Source organism: Corapipo altera, unplaced genomic scaffold, assembly GCF_003945725.1.
Source record: "Corapipo altera isolate COAL_440 unplaced genomic scaffold, ASM394572v1 61411, whole genome shotgun sequence".
NCBI classification, from domain to species: Eukaryota; Metazoa; Chordata; class Aves; order Passeriformes; family Pipridae; genus Corapipo; species Corapipo altera.
Window position 1 is genome coordinate 24,179,221 of NW_020884875.1, and position 24,950 is coordinate 24,204,170.

Sequence of the window (24,950 nt, forward strand, 5' to 3'; positions counted from 1 at the left end):
AACTGCAAACCATGATCCTCTTTGGTTAACATAACCACCTACTTGAAAAGGAGTGTAATTGTATCCTGGTGATTAGCTGTACTTGAACTGGTGGATCCGTGCTTCTCTTAAAAATGTGACATAATTGACTGGACATCCTTTGATTCTTGACTCTTGCTATATTTGCATTCACACTTAGAATGTTTCCTGATTTATATGGAATCAATTAACAGTGGAATTCTTAGAGCTGAAATGCTAAGGAAATTACCTGTGTGGAAACACTTTATGGTTTCAGAACAGGCTTTTATAAACAAACATCCATTACTTAAAGCTGTGCTGTTCTTTTTGCTAACAGACTCACTAGAGAATCAAACATTCAAATAGTTAGGGAAGCTGAACTGTCATTTCCTTATATTTTTTAGTTCTTATTTCCACACTGGAAAACGCCATTTAAGAAAACCTCTTTTTTGTCACTGCAGTGAATTTATCTTACAAGAAGACTTGAATCTCCAGAACTGTCAAGCTAACTCATTTCAATTTAAAGGGGAATGTAAGGTTTAAAGCAGTATGAAAACAAACTGTACTGAGTTACACTTTGCTGAATTGTTTGGACCAATGTAAAGTTCAAATAATATGTACAGTCTTCTGTTTAATAATATATCTTCGGGAAAAATGAGCCTGCTAGATGTTCAAAGAATGCCACATTTACTGTTCCAACAAGAAACACCCATTTTAACTTAATATGTTTTTTAATTGCATTTGCAGAACAATATAGAGAAGGCCACATTCATGAAAGTGTATTTGGTTTCCCAAGGCAGACTGTCTCTGATGAACTTGAATGCGGTGATTGATACCGTGGCAGGATATCACCAGAAAGAAAATATTTTATGGATGTTCTTGTATAGTTTTTATCATGCTCGTATTATGAGACATGAAAACACAGGTAAGATCGGGCTTAAATAAGAATCAACAAGACAATGAACAGATATTGATAAATCTACACTGATGCTTTTAAAATAATTCTAAGATGGTTTAATCCAAGTGTTTCCAAATTTATCCATATTAGAAACCACTGTCTTCAGAATTTTTGTATTCTTCAAATACTTGTATCAAACATTGCTTTTATGTTTTTCTCCAATTCTTTATTTTTTCATGGTTCAGCTACAAGTTATTTATCTCATCAGGATGGTTTACAGGCCAGAGTTTTGACTAGATCCGTATCTCCCACTCTTTTCAGACTCTCAGTGTAAGGTAGTGTAAGGTCATGAATGTACATAGTACATCAGAGACCTGTAATAGTGCCACTCTGCTAACCTTCAGATGTAATAAATGACTTAGCGGTGTCTATGTGACACAGTAGGTGGGGGGATGTTCCCATGAAACTGATTGAAGCAGGGAGATAGCCTGCTTTCCTGAAAAGCTTGCTCTGAATTAGCACAGGAAACAAATCTGGTGGGTTAAGGATTTGAAGTGGCTCAGCTATGGGTCTGACAGAGCACTGAGGCTGACACAAGAGAAGTAGAAGAATCACACAGAAAGATAAAGGAGGAAGAAACAACAGAAAGAGGCAAGAATGAGGTCTCATTTTCATGGCAGAAGGGTCTTTGTCTGCCTGTGTTCACAGAACAACTTGAATACATTATATTGCCAGATGCCTTAGCTGCCAGCTGTGTTTGAAGAACTTCAAAAAATATTGAGTTTCAAATGAGTGAAGCGAGGCTTCCTGGGTAAAAGAGGAGGCAGCATTAAAGAGGCCACTTGTAAAGATTACATGGAAATGGTAGCATATGAAGTGACATGGTCTCGAAGGTGAATTAATTTGTAGGAGATACAATAGTTTATGGACAGCAGAATCTGGATCAGTGAAATGTGTTCCATCCTTGGGTTGAATTGAGGGCTGATTTTATTTGTGTACCTTGGCCATATTTTACTGATCCTCTCAACACCGTAGGAGCCTTTTCACAGCACTGCCCACATTCTTGCCCAATCTACAGTGACATCAGTGCTAGACTTAGATGAAGTACTGGGGCAAAAACTTGAGGGAGGCTTTAGAGTTCTGTGGTCATGTATATAGACTTGGTTAGTGGGGTCTGCAGGCTGCCATTATGTGAAACAATTTTTGCTCAGCATTCTTTTCTCTGTGTGTTCAATGTGTTCCCCGCATTATAATCAAAGTTTCTGTACTGTTTAAAGGCTCATATGTCTTCTGTCAGTGGCAACCATGTTGGTGATCATTATTCTTCTACAGTCAGTACTTTCTTTCTATAGTGATTTTCTCTGCTTGCTTTTTAATGAAAAACAGTACATTCTAGTGTTTTGCATGAGTCAATGTTCTTATTCTTTTTCTAGGAGTTATGAAAAGAATGGATTGGCTGCTAGACCTGATGGGCTGCATCAGCAATGTAGCATACAAGTCAATAGTCTTACAAAATGTCAATCTAAAAGAGGTACATGCTGTGAAAATAATTTGCAGCAGGAAAAAAGGAGGTTCTGATATATTTCACATTCTTCCTTGGTAATAAGTGTTACTCCCCATGCTTTTATATTTTAGAAGATTGTGATCTTTCCTCCACAGAGATAATCTCAATGTTTGTGAATGAATGTGCGTTTAGTAAATGAATAAATATTTAAAACTCTTACTCTAAAATGACCTTGACATTTAAATTATGATAGAAACTAAAGGAAATAATTACTTCACATTTACTGCATTTAGAACAATTGAAGGAAAATTTTGAATTTACTCGTAGAACTGTCTAGGCAGGTCAGAACTGTGTAGCTGCTGTTTCTGAGGGGGCTTGGACAGTTTTAGAGAAATAATGTTGTTTAGGTCTTCTGTTTGAGGACAAAAAATAAGTTGCTGCTTAGATCAGAAAGGCATTTGTTACATTGCTATAATATTTCCCAATCACCAAAAGGGTGAGCGTCTCTGATTTCACTCAACAGTCAGGGTGCTATGAAGAAGTTATTTCTCCATTTTAAATGAAACGTATATCCGCTTTAATCTAAAGGATGATTTAAAAAGAGTGTGCTTCTTCTTTTCTTTCTGTTGTAGAGATTTTAATTTGAATTTAGAAAGAGGCATAAGCTGTTTCAAAGCATGGAAGAATATTAAGCACTTTTTTGTTCTTGCATTTTGAGTTTTAGCTGAATTTTCAGATGATTGTTTTGAAGAGCAAGTCACTATCTGGATTTTGGTTTTGGGGTTGGTTTCTTTCTTGGGTGGATTTTTTTGTTGTTGTTTTTATGGTTTTTTTTTAATTGGGCTTTTCCCCCCCCTTTGAATTATTCATTTAATAAAAGTGCATTTTTGCCTTTTTCCTGTTTAGTGCATAGATTTTCTCCTGTGGCTGTTTGTGGCTTCTGTGGTGGCCTGGGCTGACCATGGTGCACCATTACTGCTTGGCCTCAGTGCTGACTGGTCACCATGGAAGCACCACACGATATTACCGCAGTTATCTGAGGATCACATTGGCAAGCACCCAACTGACAAGCTTGCTGTGCAAGAAGCTCTCACTCTCCTTCCAAGCAGCATTTCCCTTTTGCTGGCTAAAGAGCCTTGGAAAGAACAAACCCAGAAGGTAAAATTGTGTGTAGTGGTAAGCATTTTACAAGAGTCAGAAAGCACCCCATTTTTAGTAGTCATCTTGGGTCTTAGGTAGAGCAGTTATTTCCTCTACATTTACTGCATATGAATTATTATATCACTTATCTTTATTTTTAATCAGATATGAATGTAGTTGCTGAAGTAAAATGGGAGGACTGCAAAGAAAACCATAATTCCAAAGATGGGAATTAAACTCTTTAGAAGGTACAGTCATGATAGGAGAGTTTGGAGCTGCTGGTAGCAAGTCAGTCTTACAAACACTGAAAAACAGACCCCCTGCAACAGCTGGACATGCAACAGTATCAATTTAGGGCAATCAAAGGTCTTCTTTGTAGTTTGTATTATTTGTTTTCAAGTATGAGTTGAAAATAAGTGTGGAAAATTGTGCCTAATTTGTCAGACCTACTGTAGATTGCATCTAGTTGATATATGGGGAAATACTGTTATAAACCTTTAGATTAATAGTTAGCTGTTTTGTGCAAACCAGAATCTGTTATGAACTCATTCCTCTGAGGAGGTTCTTGTGCTCAGAGCTACCACTGAAGTCAGAATTCAGAATGTGGGAGAAATGCAGGGCCTAATTAGGCTTTAAGGAAGAATTTGAGGTCTTGCCCTGAAAATCACCCTTATAAGTTTGAAATACTGTATTGTCCTCCAGACACCTCACATTGCCAGAGAAAAGTAGCAAAAAATGAGAGAGGTCAAAAGAGGAACAAAGGCAATAAGAGTTCTGAGGGATTTGCAGTAGAACATTTGGACAAGAGACTAAGAAGAAAGAATCATATTATTAGGTTAAAGGCATGAACAGGCAAGATGGTGGCAAACTGTTTACTGTGCCTTCTTCATTGCAAAGAATTATTGCTGAGAAAATGAGACGGAACAAAGGGAGTTTCAGATCCAGCTGTGGGAAAAATTGCCCTGACAGTGAGATGTACTCCAGGGCATTTGGATACTCTGGGCAGACGCTTCATTGGCCACTGCCTCTGATTAGATAATTGAATTTAGCAGCAATCAGATGTTGCTTGTCAAACTGAAAAGAATTTATCATGTTTTGATACAGAGGCTCTTTTAATTCAGACTTTTCTTCATATTTAAATCTTTAGTTTATTGACTGGCTGATCAATATGATGGAAAGTCCTAAAGAAGCATTATCAAAGTCTTCCATGGACCTGCTGAAAGGTAAGATACTTTTAACTGGGTCCTTATTTTTTGAAACTATCAGGACAGATCAAAATGCAGTTGTTAAAAGGAGTGAGATGAGCTGTATTTTGTCTTTAAGAAAACTGTCACAGGTAAGTTAATATTCTTGTCTGTAATACCTTCTTATATTTGCTGTCTCATCTGCTTACTATGTAGCACTGAGGATCCAAAGGACCTAAAGGTACATCTAGTCCTACAGGCTTATTTCAGTGATGGATCTGTCCGTTGTTTTTGAAGTTACCGTTAGAAATAAAATGCAACATACTGTTCGGAAACTCTCCAATACTAGAAGAGAAATCACACAACTTAGGTGCAACTGAAGATTGCACTGTAGGGAAGGGATAGGAGATGGACAATGACAACCTAGTGAAGTGGTCTGAAAAAAAAGGAAAGAGGAGCGAGTGTTGCTGAAAAGATATCTGAAAATAAAGATGGAAAGTAAATGATATTTTGAATTGCAGTAGGAGCTTGTGGCCCTAACATGAATCCCATTGCTCACCTACATATGTAAGATTGTGAATACAATCAGTGCAAGTCATTTTAAGAGGATGCTACAAATACTTCCAAGTGAAGTAAGTGCCCTTGTGCTTCCTGCCATTAACACAAGCCACCTCCTTTGGATCACCTGATTTTTTGAACCTAAACAAGGCTTCTTGAAATCCATATATAAGTTCTTTTCATTACTAGGACAGTTAGCCTTGTTTTGAGGGTCTGCAGTCTTCAGTCACTCTGATAAATTTTCCTGTTGTGTCTGCTGATCTCCACCAGAAGCAATGCCAAGGGCTATTGGCGAATCTCCTCTGTATATCAGAGGATTCTGATAAACACAGTATATTCTCAGTATGCCCTGATTGAGTAAGTCATTGTTCCCCTTGAACTTTGCATTGGTTTTTTGCTTTTATGTGCTAGAACATGAAACTCCCTTCTGAATAACTAGACTGTGACTAATTTGGCTACTGGATTTTGTATAAACATATATATTTACAAATTGAATTAAGGAATCAGTGAGTTGCACAGAGTTTCGACTTTGTGCTTCTCTTGTTCCCAGTGCCTCCTATCTCCCCTCTTGAATAACTGCTCATTGCATTCAGATTTTCTGCAGTGTGATTGATCTATGTGCCTAAGTGATAGACTAATTATTAGGTGATGTGATGTCATTTCAGTAGGAGACATGCCATTTATGGCATAGGAAATGCCTAGTACAACATCACATTTCAGAGGGATGTAGAGACTAGTGTACCTTGCAAACAGTGGCAGTAATACTAAAAAGTCATACTAAAAAGTGGAAGAGTCATGAAAAGAGTGAGTAAAAGGAGAATTAAACCCATACCTGTGTTAGTAAAATTAGTAGGGAGAATACACTCACATCTTTTCCAGTCTGGACTACAAAATTAATTTAATTTTTTCCTGTCTTCACAGTTACACTTCTGTCCTTGAGATCTCTTGCAGAGTTCAAGAAGAAAGCAGTATGGACTAAAGCGTATGGGTGGTAAGATACAGTGCACACCGTATCTTATCCAATGAAGAAAACTGTTCATCCTTGAAAACATAATATTATGACTCAGGTATCAATAAACCAAATTCCAAAGACGTTTCCTATCAGAGGGTTTTGAATTGTTTTATTTTACCCTTTTGCCTCCTTATAAAGACTCCTAAGATGAAAACAAATATTTTGTTTTTAACTGATGGGTTGGTGTTCTTCTTCAAACATACTGAATATAAATGAGAAAGACACATTCAGTTGAGTTTCAATTGAGTTGAGTGACATCTGGGAACCTTGCAAGCTGGAGTGGAATATCCTTTAGTTCATGGAAGCTATGTAGGAATAGATGGAAATAAAACAAACTTGTGAAATTTGTTTGGATGTAGCTTATTTACTAAAATGTGTTTTAGTGTAACAGACTTCTGAATGAGCATTACTTTTTAACTGATAATCCTTTTTTTTTAGAAATAACACTATGTTCTTGTGCAACAGTGACAACACATATATAGTGTGAGCAGCGTTTCTGAAAGGGGTGGTGTGTCTGTCAATATTGCAGTGGTTTTATAAAGATCACCGAAATAAGTCAATGATCTGATGGCTATTAAATCCACAGCTCCAAGACAGCTGCAATTTTCTTTCCACTTATTACTAGTTTTGTCTCCTTTACTCTTCTTTGTACATAAAAAGAATTCCTCTCTGCCTCTAGGAAAAAGGGACAATACAGCAATTCTTTTCCACCTTTACCATCTTAAATAGATTAGCTTGTGCTATTTTTCTTATTTAATACTTTTCTCTTTCTGAAGGAATAGAGAACTTTGCTACTTTGCAGTCTCACTAAGACAGATCTTAAAGAGGGTTTGTATTTAGCAATCCTCCTTGCTGGAGTAGACAAAAATTAACTCAATATAATTGCTTGGGCACTGTTCCTTAATGTCTTTTGAAACAGTACTAGTGACAGAATTTTGATTTTGATCAGCTTGAAGGAAATGTCACCACCCTACATCTAGAAGACACACCCCATTGCAGGAATTCTCTTATTTTCAGGATTGGTAGCATTTCATCTCTGAAAGAAATTCTCCTCGGACTTATTGGTCACTTGGTCTGTTCAGCCTGTAGAAGAGAAGTCTGAGGGGAGACCTCATTGCAGTCCCAACTTCCTCATGAGAGGGAGAGGAGGGGCAGACACTGATCTCTTTGTGTGGTGACCAGTGACAGGACATGAGGGAATGGCCTGAAGTTGTGTCAGTGGAGGTGTAGGTTGGATATTAGAGAAAGGTTCTTCACCCAGAAGTGGTCACAGCACCAAGCCTGACAGAGTTCAGGAATTGTTTGAACAATGATCTCAGGCACATGGTGTGACTCTTGGGGTTGTCTTGTGCAGGTACAGGAGCTGGACTTAGGGATCCTTGTGGATCCCTTTCAGCTCAAAATATGCTTTGATTCTCTGATTCTTGGCAGGGGCGGGGGGGTTGTTTCTCATCCAACAAGGCTACTGTGGGATGGCAGTGGGCTTCCCACAGTGATTGGATGTTTCTTCAGTGACTGGGTGTGTTGAGGATTAGTGCAGTATTTGTTTGTGTTTCCAAAATAGTGTATAATTAATTGTAATTTCATGCTACATATGCAGCTGTATACGGAGAAGACTATCTAAAGGTAAATGTGCAGAATGACTGACTGAAAACAGTTGTCACTGAGTCAGTATCTTAGCTGATGACGTTTCTATTTGTGTGTATACTTCTAAGTAACATCTAACAAAGCCAAATATGTCACATTTTAATAGTGCCATCTCTAATGTACTGTTTCAAGCTAACTTACACCTTTACTTATCTTAGTTTGCATGTGTAGTAGCATTTTAATTCAGATGAAATTTTTGGGTTTTTTAAAGGGAACCACTGGGTGATGCCTACTTGCTGTGTTTTAGTTTGCATAGTGGAGCAGTATATAAACATCTAAATTAAATGAATTTCTACTCATGTGTAGTAAAAAATGTAAGCCAAGGGATGGCATGGCATGGCCTGAGGGTGGCAATGCTAACACAGCTGCAGAGAGCACTGAGAGTTTAGAAGCATTCTAAACTCTTGTACACCAAATTGTAATTCTTGTACACCAAAGCACGCAATATAAGAAGTAAACAGGATGAACTGGAAGCATTAGCCAGTTCCCAGACCTGAGATATCATTGGGATTAGTGAGACTTGGTAGAATGAGTCCCATGACTGGAGTGCTGGGATGCAGGGCTATGAGCTGTTAAGGAGGGGTAGGCAGGTCAGATGAGGCAAAGGAGTTGCACTGTGTATGAGGAACAGGTTTGACTGTACAGTCCTTACAGTTAAGGTTGAAGGCCTCTGGGTGAGAATTAGGGGGATGAAAAACAAAGCAGATGTCATTGTGGTTGTCTGCTGTTGTTCAGTCATCCATGACGCCAGCACTGATTATTTAATCTATAGACAATGAGGAGAAATCTCTGGATCAGTAGCCCTTGTCTGACAGGGGGAGAGCTATAACCCCCACTTAAGCAAGACCCAGAAGGACCACTCTGCATGCAAGTCACAGTCTGAAACAAAATGGCCATTTATTGGACATGGACACCGGCTTATAAAGGGAGAGCAGGGAACTCGCTAGAACAAAGGGTGGAGACTGGGAGAAGTATTCAAGGAGCAGCCAATCACAGTAACAAGGGGCGGAACTTATCTAAACATGGACAAATGAAAAACCATCTATGGGGAGTACTGCGATGCAGCAGGGTCGGACAAATAAGGAAAGGGTTTACATAGAACCAACAGGAGAAGAGGTAACAGGGGGACAGAGAAGGGAATCACACGTTCTCATAATAAAACATATTATGCCAACAAGGGAACAATTGTATAACTCTAGTATGGAGGGCCAAGTAGAGGGCAGGATCACCTCCCTCGACCTGCTGACCACACTCTTCCCAGTGCACCCCACGATACCATTGGCCCTCCTGGCCACAAGAACTCACTGCTGGCTGACGTTTAACTTGTCATCCACTAAGACTCCCAAGTCTTTCTCTGCAGAGCTACTCTCTAGTAGTTTAGCCCCCAGCCTGTACTGGTACTTGGGGTTATTCCTCCCCAGGTGCAGGACCTTACACTTGCCCTTGTTGAACCACATTAGGTTTCTCTCTGCCCAGCTCTCCAGCCTATCAAGGTTCTGCTGAATAGCAGCACAGCTTCCAGGTTTATCAGCCACTCCCACCAGCTTTGTATTATCAGCAAACTTGCTGAAGGGTGCATTTGATGCCTTCATCCAGGTTGTTGGTAAACAAATTTAATTAAGACTGGATCCAGTACTGATGCCTGGAAATACCACTGACTACAGGCTTCCAACCAGATTCTGTTTCACTGAACACAACCCTCTGAGCTTTGCTAGTTCTTTGTCCACCTCACTGTCCATTTATCTAACACATGTCCTGAGCTTACCTACGACGATGTCAAAAGCCTTACTGAAGTCAAGGTAGACAACATCCACTGTTCTCCCCCATGTTGACCCATCCTGCCATGCCTACACCCCAGGAGAACATAATGGCATAAGCTACCAAAGATTCTCTTGCCATTTTTAGACAGGTGGATCCCATCCCTCTCTAACAGGCTACAGTCATTGAAGTACAACTCTTTGTCATAAAAGCCATTGTCTTAAACATCTTTTTGCCTGCCCAAAACAGAGCTTTCCCAGAAACTCAGGTGAGGCATTGGAGCTGAAGGTACAGTGGCCTGCTGTCATCGCACATGGAAGTCTGACTGCCTGGATCTCCCAATTGCCTGCCTCAATTTACCTCTGTACCAGAAGGAGGTGGGGAAGTCTTCTGACATTAGGTTCATGCCTTTTTCTTGCAGTTTGGGTTTGGGGGTTGTAAGGTATGCAGATACTTTACCCAAAAATGCCAAGGCAGTGGAAAGGATTCAGAAAGGTTTATTTCAAAGACAAGGACGCTAAAAACTTACAAAAACCTCACAGTGCTGCAGGACAGCACTGGGCCTCAGAAAAAAGGCTCCCCTGCTCTTCCAGGGCTTTTTTTATCCTCTCTTTCTCCTCCCCCACCATTTCTGGCCCAAGGAGGCCCTGTACATGTCTGTGAACTTAATCTCTCCTGCATTCCAGAGAGAGCTTACTCACAGCTCTCCCTGCAGCTTTCTCTGAAATGCAGAAGGGATAGGGAGAAAAGCTTCCTAAGTGGAACAGCAAGTTCTAGTTTCCCCTGATGAATTCTTCCAAAAGCATACCTATGCCTACAGGAATCCTCCCCATAGTGAATTTCAAAGAATCCTTTTCCTATTCTAGCCTTTTAGACTGCTGCAAGACTCAGTGACATAACGGTTTTTTAACATAAAACAATAAACATGGTTTAATCTGCGGTAGGTTTGACCTAGATTGGCTGCCAGATGTCCATTCTCACTCCAACAACTTAACAGGACAGGGGGAAAGTTCGTGGGTCAAGACAGGGAGATCATTTACCATTCACTATCAGAAAACCAGATTCAACTTGTGGAAGACTAATTTATTGCCAGTTAAAAATAGAGTAGGATGCTAAGAAAGACAAAACTAAAATTGCCTTCTCCTTACCCCTCCATTCTGCCTAGGGTCAGCTTTACTCTTTCATTCCTGAATCTTCTACCTCCTCCCTCCCCAGGCAGTGCAAGATGGGTAGGGAACGGGAGTTGCACTTCGTTCATAAACCTTCATCTCTGCTGCTTGTTTCTCTTCACGCTGTTCCCCTGCTCTAGCATGGGGTCCCTCCCATGGGATACAGACCTTGATGGTTCCTTCTCACAAGCTGCAGCTCTTCAAGCACTGCTCTGGCATGGGGTACAATCCATTGGGAAAAGGCTGCTTTAGCCTGGGTCTCTAATGGGCCGCAGTTCCTACCAGGAACTTGTTCTTATGTGGGCCCTCCATGGGCTGCAGCTTCCTTCAGGGTGCAGCCACCTGCTCTAGCATGGGGTCCTCCCCAGGCTGCAGTGTGGATATCTTCTGTATAGTGTGTTTCAGCATGGGCTGCAGAGGGACAGCCTGGTCCACCATGATTTCCATGACCTGTAGGGGAATCTGCTGCAGTGCCTGGAGCAGCTCCTCCTCTCCTTCTCCATTGACCCTGGTGTCTGCAGAGCTGTTTCTCTCAATTTTTCTTACTCTTCTTTCTCACAGCTGCTGCATAACATTTTTTTACCTTTTCTTATGTAAACGTTGACAGAGATGCCACCATTTTTGCTGTTTGGCTCAGCAGTGTCCTGCAGTGGCTCAATTTTGGAACTGGCTAGAGCCAACTGTTTCTGGCATGGGGGAGGCCCATGGCTTCTCATGGAGGCCATTCCTACAGCTTCTACAGTACCAAAGCCTTGCCACGTAGACCCAATACAATATCTTATGTGATGTTTCCTCCTACAGGGTATGTTAACTCCAGGTAGCTTGATAACAAACAGATTTAATTTCCAAGGGAGATAATGTCCATGTTTCAAAGTTATATAGTTTCATATGGATTTATTCTGGCTATCCTCTTCAAAACTGTCATCTTATTCAGTTGTTCTAGATGTTTCTTCATGTTGTTCACACTGGAATCAGTTTGGATTAGACAGAAGTCCAAAGTGGAAGTACTTCTTTTGTGTGTTTGTCTAGTAAGTTCCAAATTCCTGTCTGTTTCCAGTGCTTTGAAAAAAAAGAATCCAGGGTTGACCCTATACTATTGCATGCATGATCTTGTTGCTTATGGTTTGCAAATAGAGTGGTCACAATAGTCTGCAGGCATTGCCTGCCACAGATATTAAATATATAAAAAGTATAGTAGGTGACCTTTCATAACACATTAGTTTAGCTTCCCTGTTTCCTTATAGAACTTCTTAGGCTACGTGGTTTAAAAAGTCTTATGGACAAAAGCCTCTGCATATTGTGATAGTGTTTATTTTCTTATTATATTCTCTCCTACTATTATCTTGCCTCCTTCCCCACAGTTTTCAGTCAAGCTCAAAAAGTTAGCCTCACTTTTCTGCCCCACCTATTGAAATGCAGGTGATAATCAATACAAATAAAACATCAGAAAAGCCCCTGCCAGCCAAAATGAATTATTTGGCTACTTTTGCCTGTACAATCCACTGTGTTACTGTTGTATTCTTAATTCCCAACCTCTGAAGAGCCAATGATCTAGTTGCATTCTCACAGATAGTGCTGCAGAAGTATGAGGAGCAATGCAATTGAGTAAAATGCCTAAATTTTTGCACATAGTTTTTGGTAGTCATTCAGTTCCCTTTAAAGAGCAACATGTATTTGGCCTGACTGCATCCCACTTCTTTTGCACACATCTGTCTGCTGTTCAGCATGGGAGAAAATCATTGAGGGGAGAGAGGCAAGTCATGGCAGATACGTGATCATAAGTATTTATTTCTGATCCTTAAATATCCCCTTGAATATATAGTAGTTGAGTACCTGATCACTTGCCTTTCTGGTTTAGCTGCATGTACTGGAATCTTCTTTTGTTAAGTGAAGAATGGGCCAGAAGGTGAGTGCCTGGGGCTAATCAGCATGTCAGTCTCATAGGTTGCAAAGGTTCTAGTTTCTCCTTGAGAGATTCCAGTTCTAGCCTTTTTAACTTTTATATATCAGGCACATTCATGTTGGCCTAATATAAAGTAATCTTACAGATTAAATGGTAATTGTCATTACAGAGTATTTGTTGCCAATGAGGTAAGAATTAATACTGAAATAAGGTTTGTTGGTGTGACTGTGAGTGGAGGCACTCTTCAGTTTGTTCAGAATTCTCTAATATATGTTAGAAAAAATATATTAATATCAAAAACTCCAGTAATTTTTAGTTAAAACTTTCAAAAGTTTTCCAAAGTTGCTCCATTTTTGAGGTGCATTCAAGAGACCTGCCCTTCTGAAAATTCTACACAGTCAGATGATGTACATGCAAAGAGGAGCGTTGCATTGAAAAATCTTTGTCTAATTTCTTTTTAACGTATGATATGCAGCAGTCCACTAGGAGTATATTTTGTATTTCGAAACAAAATATCGACTTAGCTTCTTTTGTTTTTGATGTTGCCTGTCCCTAGGTGTGCCTTTCTCTCGGAGAAGAGGTTCTGGATGATAAAGCACATACCTGAATCAAAACACAAAATGGTGTAAGAACAAGGGAACAGAGTCCAAAACTGTCTTCAATAAGTTTAGAAGGAGCAGTAGGAGCCTTCATCTGGCAACCTTGCACAGTTCCTTCCACATACTTAGGAACAGAACACTGCATCAAAAAGTTGAGATCCTTCAAATTCATGTTAAAGTCAATGACAGAACAAAGACTTGTCTGTAATGTCCAAAGTATTTTGATGAGGAGGAGAAGGAGTCTATTTACATGCAGGTTTTGGAGTCGGCTAGTTTTTTCATTCTTTTGAATAATCAAGCGGTAAAAGTGTTAATTTAGATATAACTTCTCATCCCAGCTAGCACAAATGAATGAGCAATAGTTGCACAGAACAAGAGTATGATCAAATGGAAATTGATTTAAAAAAAAAAAAACACACAACAACAAAACAAAACAAAAAAGAAAGCTTCTCTAAGTAGCTGTAAGGCCAGGACCACTGAAACAATTTTTATTGGTTTGTATTTTTATGCCTCACACACATAATGTATCTTACAAATTCAATTACTTGTATTTGAAAGACACTGGAAATCAAAACAGGTGGTGATGCACTTCCCTGCAGTGGTCTGCAGAAGATGTGGCAGACAGTTAGAGTTTGTGAAAGGCACAATACTGACTTGATTTTTTGTTACCATAGACATCCCAGTTGCCTTGGCACCCAGCTTTCTGAAAGATGAGATACTTACCTGTAAAGAGCACTAGCAGGTACATTTTCAGAACATAGGGGAAGTAGATTGAGAAGGCGAATGGAAATGGTAGCTTGATGGAGTATGTGCCAAAATATTCAAAATAAGGCAGTGATACACAAATTGCAAATGCTGTAAAACATGGTAAATCCTTAGTCAAAAGGAGGTGGAAGATCATCAAAAAGCTTTGTGTAACAGTTAATTACTTTTAAAGCACAAACAGCTGTATTGTATATACCTATGCATTAATATACATATATATTCACATTCATATATATTAATACACATATGAACATTTTCTCCTTGAGTTCAGTTTTGTAGGTCTGAGGTGCTAATTGCTCTTAGTACTAGAATTAGCAAGTATTTCCTATTCAGTGTCAATCCTGTAGTTACAGTGCTTTCAGTGTGCTCTCAGTGGGCACTTTTCTTGAAGTAAGTATGATGATCTGCTAAGTATGGCCTAAACCAGTAGGGTCAACCTCAGTGGGGGAGAAGGCAGCTTTGGAACTTGCTGTCTAATGTGCTCAGTCTGGAATGGGGGAATCCGTTTGTCTTTTACGAGAGTATTTTTCTGCTTTTCTCAGAAAAACGAACATTTTCCTATATTGTTAAAAAACAATCCAAAACCAAACAAAAACCCCACCAGACACACAAACTCCAAACATCAGAGAGCTCCTATTAAAGAAAAAAGAACAGAAAAGAGAAAGAGAGGTGACATACAGGTTAATCTGAAGGTACATAAACATTTATGAAAACTTTGGCAACACAAGAAGAACTATCTTAAACGCAAATGGCAGTTAAAGTGATCACATTTTATTGAAGAATATTGAGGAAGCAAGTTGTTGGTACCTTTCCCACTTCTTACCTTTAGCCAGAACTGAAAGGGGATAAAGTGGGATGCACAGTGAGAAGTTGAGCCATGTCAATGGTAGGTAGTATATTCCCATCCTTGCCAACATGTTGTAAGTGTATCTGCAGCAAGAGGAAAGCAGATGAGCTCAGAGGGCATGATGATGTCTTTTAGAATAAAGAGATGTTATTGAAAAATCCAAAGGAATTGCAGAAGAGCTTGGAGCTGCCTATCTCAGTAAATTTCAGAGTGAGCAACGGCTTTTTTAAGGCTCCATAGCCTAAAAGTAGATGGTTTATTGTTTTGGAGAGGTGGGTCTGTGGTGCTACTCCAGAGCAGGCAGACGGCAATAGAGCCCTCCAGACAGACAACTCCATCAGAAACATCATGATTTCATACTGATCCATTAGAAAATAAATTTCAGATGGGGATATTGCATCTGGGTAGGTGCAGGTAGAATATGCCTATCACTTGGGACTAAGAAAATGCTAATTTATGACTGCTGAGCTAGCTAAATCATTGCTGGAGAAGGCTAAACAGGAAGGTAATTGCAGGAACTTAACCTTCTGTAGTACATCTGCTCCTATGCTAGATCTCAGAAGGGGTAGTAGGAGCAAAAAAACAAACAGTTGTGCTCCAGTGTATTTCATCATTTTATTCTTACTGTGGCTGTTACTGGGAGACCAGAATGCTTAGGACTTCAGTCTCCAAAGATGAGCTAATTCTGGTTTGATCTTAAAGTGGTACAGCAGCTTTCCAAACACTGAGAAACAGGTCTGATCTCTTTTTTGGTCAGCTGAAAGGCTTTTTGCGCTGTGGTCTTGCTAGAGATATGAAAACCTGTTACCCAAGATTTTGTGATAGATGAAACCAACATTAAACAAACTTTCTATATTCCCTTCTTATTAATTGATTCATTTTGCATCATACCTGGACTGTAGAAGAGTTTGATAGGCTGTAACTGTACCATTTTCTCTCAAGTTTGATCTCTGAAACCTTGGGATTGTCTCCATTTTTTATTATTGTTGCTTTTAAAGCTGAATCTCAACCTGATACAAAACAGGAAAAGGACACAGCTACTCCCTCTCTATACAACTCCATGGGCTGTTCATGCTATAAGCAGGAAAGATCAGGTATAGAAAACCTTGCAGAATTTGCTCATGGCCACCATTAGTCATAATGCATAATAAGTAGTCCTTCAGGGATATTTATGCCCCTGAAAGACTATGTGGAAGAACTTGTAATATTTCAAGAGTAGTTGGATGGGATAGATCCCTTTGCACTTTTAGACATAGATGTTTCTTTGAGATACTAGGATATGACACAGATGCTATAAAATAAATCAGGCAATAATTCTAAACCTATATGAGTTGTAATATGTTATTTGAATTGGTCATTTGCTGCTATAGACTACAGTATTTTGCTTACTAAGCAACTGCCATTACTGCTGTGATGCTGGAGCATGTTCTTTAGCAATGGTAGAAAATTAATGATGCATTGATTGAATTACTGTGCACTGACAGGACTTTACAGCCAATTCTGTTTATATTTTGGCATCTCTCCAGCTGCACAGAACCCTTTCATTTCAGATTAAGTTCTACTGTTTTAGCTTTACAAGCTTCAAAAATAAATGGGATGGAGCAATAATGAAAATAATACAAGTAGTAATCTATTAACACATGTAGTACAAATACTCTGAAGCTGACTTAAAATCTCTATCAGTTCTGACACTTTCCTTTTTTAGATCTCTTTTATAACATGCATTTCCTTTGCTGCCTAAATCCATATTTTTCAGTCAGTCCCCTAAGCAATATATTCGAAGTAGCAGAAAGCTATTTTAGCAGAAGAAAAAAAGATTTTGCTGCCATACGTAGGTTACTGTGAGGGGTATGTCTTCTTAAAATGCTTCTTTATTCTGTATGTTTTACCTGTTGTAAGTGTACAAACTGAGGTGCATAGAGGCTTATGTTACATTTGAGAAGTATGTTTGTTGTCCTTGTAGTGTGATATATGCCCTACTACACCAAAATGCTCATCTCTGCTATGGGACCTCTTGGCTCTTTGAAAAGCACAGGTGCAATTAACCTAGAATAATCTTTTAGTTTTAGCAAGAAGTTCTGCTTATGCCATACTGTGCTGTCAATCTTGGATCAAAGTGGATAAAAACAAAAAAATAAAGCAACAGGATGGGAAATCACTTTTGGAAATTGGTGTTCCTTGGAAGGTGGTTGTGATTCTGTTTTAAATTTTTGTTAAAAAAGGCAAAGCCTTTGAACTACAAATGATAATGCATTATGTTACTGCATTACTCTGTCTTATATTTTTAAATCACTCTGCCTCTCAACCATGTGGATTTTTATAAAAAACAGTAAGTAACTTACAAGGTTCAAGCTTTACTTAAAATGGATAATATGCTTTGCCAATTTTGAAACAATTAAATGAGCCTGCTGCACAGTAAGGGGGGGGGGGTCTGGTGGCAAGAATAACCCATTTTCTCCTCATGGTTTTGATGTTGACTCCTTACCTGACCACATCTAATAAATTCCAAAGGAAAAATAAAACACACACGACGTATTTCCCTTGAACTTCTTCCTGACTGTTGATCACGACAAATAAAACAATTATTCTCTCAGTGATCTGAAAAGAAAAGAGAATTTTGAATTCATGTAGCACCTTCTGTAGCTGTTATTTCTGTGCCATTTTGGCAAAATAGGAGGCCACGGGGGGATCCAGTTTCCTTTACGCAAATTCAGCAGTGAATGTTTTGTTTCCTGGCCTGCTTTTGTTCAAGATCCCATTGGCCTTCAGCACAGGCAACTGGAGACTGCTGGCTGCAGCATCACAGATCTGCCGTGGTAAGTGTGGAGGTTTGCTTGCCAACCAGCATGACTCGGGTTTGTAGCCAAGGAAACCTGTGGCTGAACCAGCTGAGGTCGTGGAAGCAAGGACTACTCCCACTGCACACGGGTGCCTGGAGGGCCAGCAGAGATGAGCTTCCTTGCTTGTAGGCTGTGTGGGAGGCAGTAGGATACAGAGGGCACTTCTTGGAGGGGTAGTGTGCCGGAAAGTACTAATCTCACGCTCCCAGCTCTGTTTGCCATAACTTAGAGATCTGTGTCTCAAGGCATCTCTGTCATGTAAGATTTGCAGAAAGGGAGGAAAAGCAGAATTCCTGTCTTTCTTTCCATCTTATCCTTGGCTGGGGGAGGTGGATTTAAGTTTGTCGCTTACATGAATGATTGCCACAGTATTTATGTCATAAGATTTTTCTAGTGGTTGAACTTTATCCAACCCACAAGGTATGCCTTTACAAATGAAGAGATAAAAGTGGATTAAACGGGCAGTGTCCCCAGCTTAAAATAAAGACTTTTGTGGTACTAAAGCTCAAGAAATTAAAAACAAGTTTGTCTTTTTGCAGCTTTCCTGGAAAAGTTTCCTAACAGTATCCATGCCCTGCCCTGCAAAGTAAATATATTAGTACTGCCAAGAATTTGCTTGTCAGGCTCGCCGAGAACATTACCAATTCACTCTGATTTACACTGTATTTGAAAGTGTTGAAGAAGAAAACATGCATCTAATCAGTTAGTATGAATCAATATGGCTTCATTGGTTTTTTTACCCACTGCCATGTCTTCCATAAGATACCTTAGGTTTAATGATTTCAGAGGTTGAGGTGTCAAGTCATTGAAAAGTTGTGAAATGAAAATGGATTACCAAGGTTATTTTTATAAGCACAGTTATGCTTCACTGGTGTCCCCTTTTTACCTTACTCCTACCTTAAACAAAATAAGAACTTTGCCTTTTAGCCAATTTGTGTGGTAGTTTTGCTACATAATGTTTATGGGTTCCTGTGTGGATCATTTTGGGACAAACTTTTTTTTTTTTTTTGCAATCCACATCTGTTGCATAAAGCAGCCTTCACTTCACTATTCAGCCAAATTACGTGAGAGCAATTTTTCATACAGAAAGAAAGCATGTCTATCCCCTGGGGATCTAGTTCCTCATCTTGGAAAGCACTGAGGGGCCACAACAGCTAAAAATGGTTTTGCTGCCTCTAACGCTCTCCTGACTGTCATCTTGTGTTGCTGATCCCATAGGTCCCTAACTGAGGAATTGATTTCCAAGAAGGTCAGATGTTGACAGACTTCTGTACATATGGGCCAAGAAACAGAAAGTGAGAGGTAATATGTCCTGTGTTTGTACAGTGATGCTGAGGAACCTGACAAAAACATGGGGGAACTGGAAGTACTGATTCAGGATCTGAAACCAGATAGAACAGAGGTAGGAGAAACATGGCAGGACAACCATCACAAGAGGGAAAATAAAACAAAGGTAAAAGCAGTGTGAGCACTGAATGGAATTGTGTGCTGGAGAGAACAGATAAAATAGACCTGAGATAAAACTGTTAGATGAAGGGTGGTAAAGAGTGCAGCATTGGTGATGTGGGCATTTTGCTACTCACCCTAACACCAGACTGAGATGTGGAGAGAGAGTTCTGCAATGTTGTTAATAAAGAGCTACTTCAGGGAGTTGCCACAGGAAATTGTCCTAGAGACCAAGGATAATGAAAAGATAATTTCCTGATAATGAAAAGATGGACATGTTTTTAGATGTCAGAGCTGGAAGATTTTCCAAATGGTCACTTGCTTTTCAAGAAGCAGCTGGGTGGAAATGCACTGGAAAACAGCATGGGTCAAATGATCAGAATCTGATTCCATATCAGTGAGAGAAAGGACAAGCAGCAGGAAGTCACCATCCCCAGTTTCAAAAGAATGTGCACTGGCTAGTGAGACAGAGTAGCTATGGAGACCCACAATTCAGCATCATGATCTGGAAGTGGAAGAGGCTGTGGATTTCCTTCTCTCATTAGGGCACAAGCAGAAACCCAAGAGGCAGATTTCCTTCATCAGAGGTTTGGGAAGGGGAGTGATGGAGGCACTCAGCTTTACTATTTGCACATGATGGAACTTGGTAATCAGACAGTAAACTATGTTAAGCACCTGCAAGAGCAGGAAATTGAACATGATACAAAGCTGTGCCCCCTGTGGGTCTTCTGTTCCCGTTAGACTGCAGTCTCATCTGGCAAACAATGGGATGCACAAAGCAGCCACCAGACACTGAAACCAGAAAGGACATGTGGCCTTACTCTGGAGTGTGTCTGCAGGCAGGACACAGACCTGGCTACTCAGAGCAATTGTAATGTCCCCTTGAGGACAGGCAGTGGCATCCTACCTCTTTTACTGCATAAATCAGGGGATTGCCTGCCTGCTTGCCTTTATTCTCTAAGACGTTGTGCTCTTTCGCAGCTCATACCTTTATGTAGCATGCATAAATCAAAGGTAGATGCAGGGGTTAATCAGAGACCTTCTCTGCAAGTGACAAGCTACTTGAAGCAGATTCCAGTAAATGTCTGTTGATATTGTGCCCCTATACACACCGTATCTGTATACATATATACATGGAGTCATGTGCATATATAAATATACACACGTGTGTGTATACGCACATATACACACACAGATAAAAAGCACATGCTACTGCTCAGCAATGGATCATTTTCTGTATGGATCATCTGTCTTCGCATGAATGAAAATATGGGATTCTCTTTTGCTGCTCTCTTGCTTAGAAAAAAAACAAACCAGCAAATCCCCAAGTCCTATGTTTTCACATTCATAAAAAGAAAATATGTGCTAACATGTCACAAAGCATAATTACAATCGTTTCAGTTTTCTTTCCTTCTTTAAAATCAAATTGGAATTTCCTTCCTCTCCCAGCACTGATCTCTCACAGAATACAGCAAGTTCTGTAGAAGGGCGTAAATTTCCACAAGGCAGCCTGTGTTTTTGAATCAAGTAAATGAAACAGAGCAAATTTGGCTAGCTGAGGTTTGGGCAGGAGCAGACAGCACATTCACTTCCATTTTTTAATGACTGTGATTGCAGTATCATACTTGGTAGCTGAAACCCTTACACAGCTCTTCAATTCAGTGAATGTTTAAAAAAAAAAAACAACAACAACAAAAGAAAGTGAGAAAAGTGCTACTAAATATTTAAAGTTTAAAATTAATGGTTTTATCACAGTAGTACGTTGGTTTTGGTTTGGTAAATCAAATCCTGTTTGCATAGGATGAAGAACTGGTGTTTTGTTCACCAAACCACCAGTCTTTTTTTATATCTTTCCTATCTCCTTAGTAAGGTACCAGTCCCATCTGCCTGTACTCCCTGGCCAGACTGTCATATTTTATTATCTTCTGTTTTGGTGACAAAGACATGTTCTCCTGTCCTCCTCCAACTCAAGCTGCAAATGCCCCAAGAGACATCCCTTTTGCACCAGCTTTGCAACTGTGCCCTGTCTTGCCTTCCCCCAGCACATCCATCACACAGGACTCATTTTCTTTCATGGTGTGACTTGGCCTTGGCCTGCCTAACCTTTCTCAGATGCCTGGTGGCCTGAGATTTTGTCCCTCAGTGGGAAATCCTTTCCCAAGCAACCCAGTTCTGAGGACTCAATTCCTGCAGTTAGCAAACTATCAGCAGACTAGGCTCCCTGAGGAAGGGTGCAGGTGGAACATTCAGGATAGTTCAGCCTGGGCTTGTCCCCAGGGGTGGCCATGGCTGACATGTGCAGGCCATGAAGAGAGTTTTGAGAAATGGTCTTACCTGCAAAAACCTGGGGAGGAGACGGCTTTTGTCAATGCCAGTGAGGATGTGCAGGATCTCCAGTATAGATAACAATTGGCAAACACGCATTACAAGTCCTATGGAGTAAAATGTGTCAGCCAACGAATCTACAGACAAAGTGAAGAGGAAAAGTAGAGGATGGTTATACAGCAAAGGTCTGGAGCAACTGCTGGGTTAGCTCTTGCCCTATCACCACTGGAGATATAGAGAAGTAAAGTTCACACAGTACCAAACTTTTGGGTAGCAGAAGCCAAGCTTCAGGGATTGGAAGAGGCAGTCCGCTCCATGTGTGGCTCTGATACAGAGGCAGGGAGCTGAGATAGTAATTAAATTCCCTATTCATGGGCAAACACTGTGCTGGATGTGTTGGTTTAGAGATACCACTTTAGGATATTTCTAAATAAGAGGAAATGTTGAGCAAATGCATGAGGAATGTCTAAACATGAGGAGATGTTGAGTTCCTGCCTGTATCCGTACGCAGGGCACTGCCTAAAACAAGTAGACCAGAAAGGAGGCATTTTATATGCCTACAACTGTCCACCATTATAAATCTTCACTAGTTTTCTATTTTTGTGTCTTAACTCCAGGCAATAGAGAGAGAAATACATTGTAATGTTTTTGGAGATAGAGAGTCATATGCAATAACATCTTCTCTCCTGGTGGCTTCAGTAAGATTAATGTTTGCCATAATGACTGGACCTAGTCACATTTAGGTCTATGTCTAAGTCAAATGTTACTAGCAGGCTGCTGAATATTAAAGCCCATTAGCAAAATGAGCTTCATTCCTTATGTAACAGGGACAGAACATAGATACCAGGAATTTGTTCAGTCTTTTTAATGGAGTATTTTCCTAATTGAATTATAGTCACATACTCAGAATCTTAACTTAATCTCTCATTTGATATTTCACTGTGTCTGTCACTGTGTCTTAAAATGCTTAAGGAAAATAGAGAAGGAATCCTACCTGTTCCAAATGTCATGAACCTGATGATCATATTTGTAAATATCCATGAATGTCCACAGAATTGCATTAAGTCATACACAAACAGGTACATGTTCATGGTAAAGCTGTGGAAGTGAAAATAATAAACCGTATGACAACAACATTGTAAGAAATTGCACCCTCTTTGGACATGTTAGTAAATCAAAGAAAAAGAGCTGAAATTGAGAAGAGCCCTGCTGAGAAGGACTTGGGGGTGCTGCTGGATAAGAGGCTGGACATGATTCAGCAACGTGCACTTGCAGCCCAGAAAGCCAGTTGTATCCTGGGCTTCATCAAAAGCAGCATGGCAAGCAGGTTGAGGGAGGTGATTCTGCCCCTCTGCTCTGGTCTGGTGGGACCCCACCTGGAGTGCTGCATTCAGCTCTGGGATCCCCAGCACAGGAAGGACATCGACCTGTTGGAGTCCAGAGGAGGATCACCAAGATTGTTAGAGGGCTGGAGCACCTCTCATATGAGGAAACATTAATAGAATTGAGATTGTTCAGCCTGGAGAAGAGATAGCTTCCAGTATCTGAAGGGAGCCCTCAATAAAGGTGGAGAGAGACTATTTACAAGCATATGTAATGACAGGACAAGGGGGAATGGTTTCAAATTTAAATAAAGTAGGTTTAGATTAGATATTAGGGAAAAAATCTTTACTGTGAGGGTGCTGAGGCACTGGAACAGGTTGGCCAGAGAAGTTGTGGCTGCCCTATTCCTGGAAGTATTCAAGAGCAGGTTGGATGGGGCTCTGAGCAACCTGGTCTAGTAGAAAGTGTCCCTGACCATGGTAGGGGGGCTGGAACTAGATGATTTTTAATGTTACTTCCAACCCAAACCATTCTATGATTCTGTGAAATGTAAAAAGATCATTGAAAACTGTCTCTCAGTGGTCGTAAACAGAACTCTGCCTAATGGATCAAAGGCTCTCTTTGGGAGAGATACCTAGGATATGCCCAGAAAAAATTTCTGAGTTTACACCAATCATTAGGGTGAGCTGTGGCCATAAACTGAAATTTGTGCCTCCAGAGGAAAAAGTAACTAAACAAAGATACTCCACTGACTGCTGGATTCAAGTTGCATTTCATAAAATTAATCTTCTGTTGGAACAGAAGCACTTTTGGAGCTATTCTAACCTAATTTTTATGGATAATCTGACTTTTTGCAAAACTTCAAAGGCTCTGTGTGGGAGAATACAGAGATTATGAGTCATGGAAAGAATGCCTATAGGAACAGGTCCCTCATGGCGGCAGCTCTCTGGGATTGAGCGGAGTGGAAAGACCCCGATTACTTGCATTTTTATTGTACAGTTCTGCCCCAAATTCTGTAATTTCCTTTACCTACATGGTCTCCCTGCACAGCACCATGTTCTCTCCCCTCCCTGAACCAGTCCCCGCCCCTGCACAAGCATTATTGGTTGTCTCATCTGTCTCTCCCCAATCCCTGGTTTGTTATTGGACTTTGGTCCTCCTGTATCCCCCACTGGCTAGCAGAGCCCTCAAGCCACTCCCTTTCCCCTGAACCCTTGCCCAATCACATTCCCCTTTCTATACCCTTCCCTGGAGACTTTAAAAGCCCATGGGATTTTGAATAAACTGCTTTTTGCCACTGGAATCCAGAGAAGAAACCTCGTGGTCCTTTCCTCCTGGTAAAGGGGGATCACACCACAGGGACCCTCTCTGAGAAGCAGTGAGCGAGGAGTCAACTAGCAATCAACTCTGTTAATTGGTGCCCACTGTCAGAAAGAACTCAGTGAAACTTCTACTGTGTAGAAGTTTTTCTGCACGTCCCGGGCTCAGGCGACAAAGTGGTCTTGGCTTCCCGCCCAAACAGACTCTACAACTCAACACTGGATATGAACCCACTGGATTAGGTAGGCCAGCAGTTGTATAGATTTGAAACTATTTTATAATACTCATGTGAGCGCTGCCTTCAAAGCAAGAGCGCAATAGCTACAAACGCTTATAAAGCTTCATTTATTTTCATGGACACCCCATAGACATCTTTGTCTAAGACTCCCTAAAAGCGCTGATTAAATGGATTTCCAAGACCAACTATGCGCTGCCCAGTACCATAACTTACCATGAGTGGGACACGCTGGGGCATAAATTATGGAGCGCTATACAAACAAATGACTTTTTAGCGTCTTGGGCAGCTATTGCATGGCAGTTAATCTTAAGCATGCTACAGAAAAATGAGATTGTAAAATCAGTTGTTTGGGAGGAGGAGCAGTGAGGGGTCCCAATTGGGGCACAACTGTTGCGTCAGGCACCATTTTGGGATGGGAAAATGTTTCCTCTGTATCGCCATCCCACACACATTACAGGGCTCTCAACTCGCCCCCCC

At 40.4% G+C, this 24,950-nt stretch overlaps 2 protein-coding genes across 7 annotated transcripts in view; one reads left to right on the forward strand and one right to left on the reverse strand.

The window, feature by feature from the left end:
• FOCAD (focadhesin) overlaps window positions 1-6,632 on the forward strand; it is a 92,327-nt gene extending 85,695 nt beyond the window's left edge. Inside the window, exons 40-44 of the mRNA XM_027634639.1 lie at window positions 745-922; window positions 2,329-2,426; window positions 3,306-3,557; window positions 4,687-4,762; window positions 6,203-6,632. Of these exons, the coding sequence (XP_027490440.1) occupies window positions 745-922; window positions 2,329-2,426; window positions 3,306-3,557; window positions 4,687-4,762; window positions 6,203-6,276 (678 nt within the window). The 3' untranslated portion in view covers window positions 6,277-6,632. The remainder of the gene's footprint in view (window positions 1-744; window positions 923-2,328; window positions 2,427-3,305; window positions 3,558-4,686; window positions 4,763-6,202) is intronic.
• A 5,189-nt stretch (window positions 6,633-11,821) lies between these two features.
• HACD4 (3-hydroxyacyl-CoA dehydratase 4) overlaps window positions 11,822-24,950 on the reverse strand; it is a 22,867-nt gene continuing 9,738 nt past the window's right edge. For 3 of the 6 annotated variants that reach the window (XM_027635205.1, XM_027635206.1, XM_027635207.1), the window contains exons 2-6: window positions 22,587-22,690; window positions 21,602-21,729; window positions 17,467-17,579; window positions 14,958-15,064; window positions 13,606-14,224 (exon numbers count right to left, since the gene is read on the reverse strand). In XM_027635205.1, coding sequence (XP_027491006.1) covers window positions 13,995-14,224; window positions 14,958-15,064; window positions 17,467-17,579; window positions 21,602-21,729; window positions 22,587-22,683 — 675 coding nt within the window. In that variant the 5' untranslated portion in view covers window positions 22,684-22,690 and the 3' untranslated portion in view covers window positions 13,606-13,994. Of the gene's footprint in view, window positions 13,374-13,605; window positions 14,225-14,957; window positions 15,065-17,466; window positions 17,580-21,601; window positions 21,730-22,586; window positions 22,691-24,950 lie in introns of those variants that run through there. The other 3 variants (XM_027635208.1, XM_027635209.1, XM_027635210.1) reach the window with 3 other exon arrangements.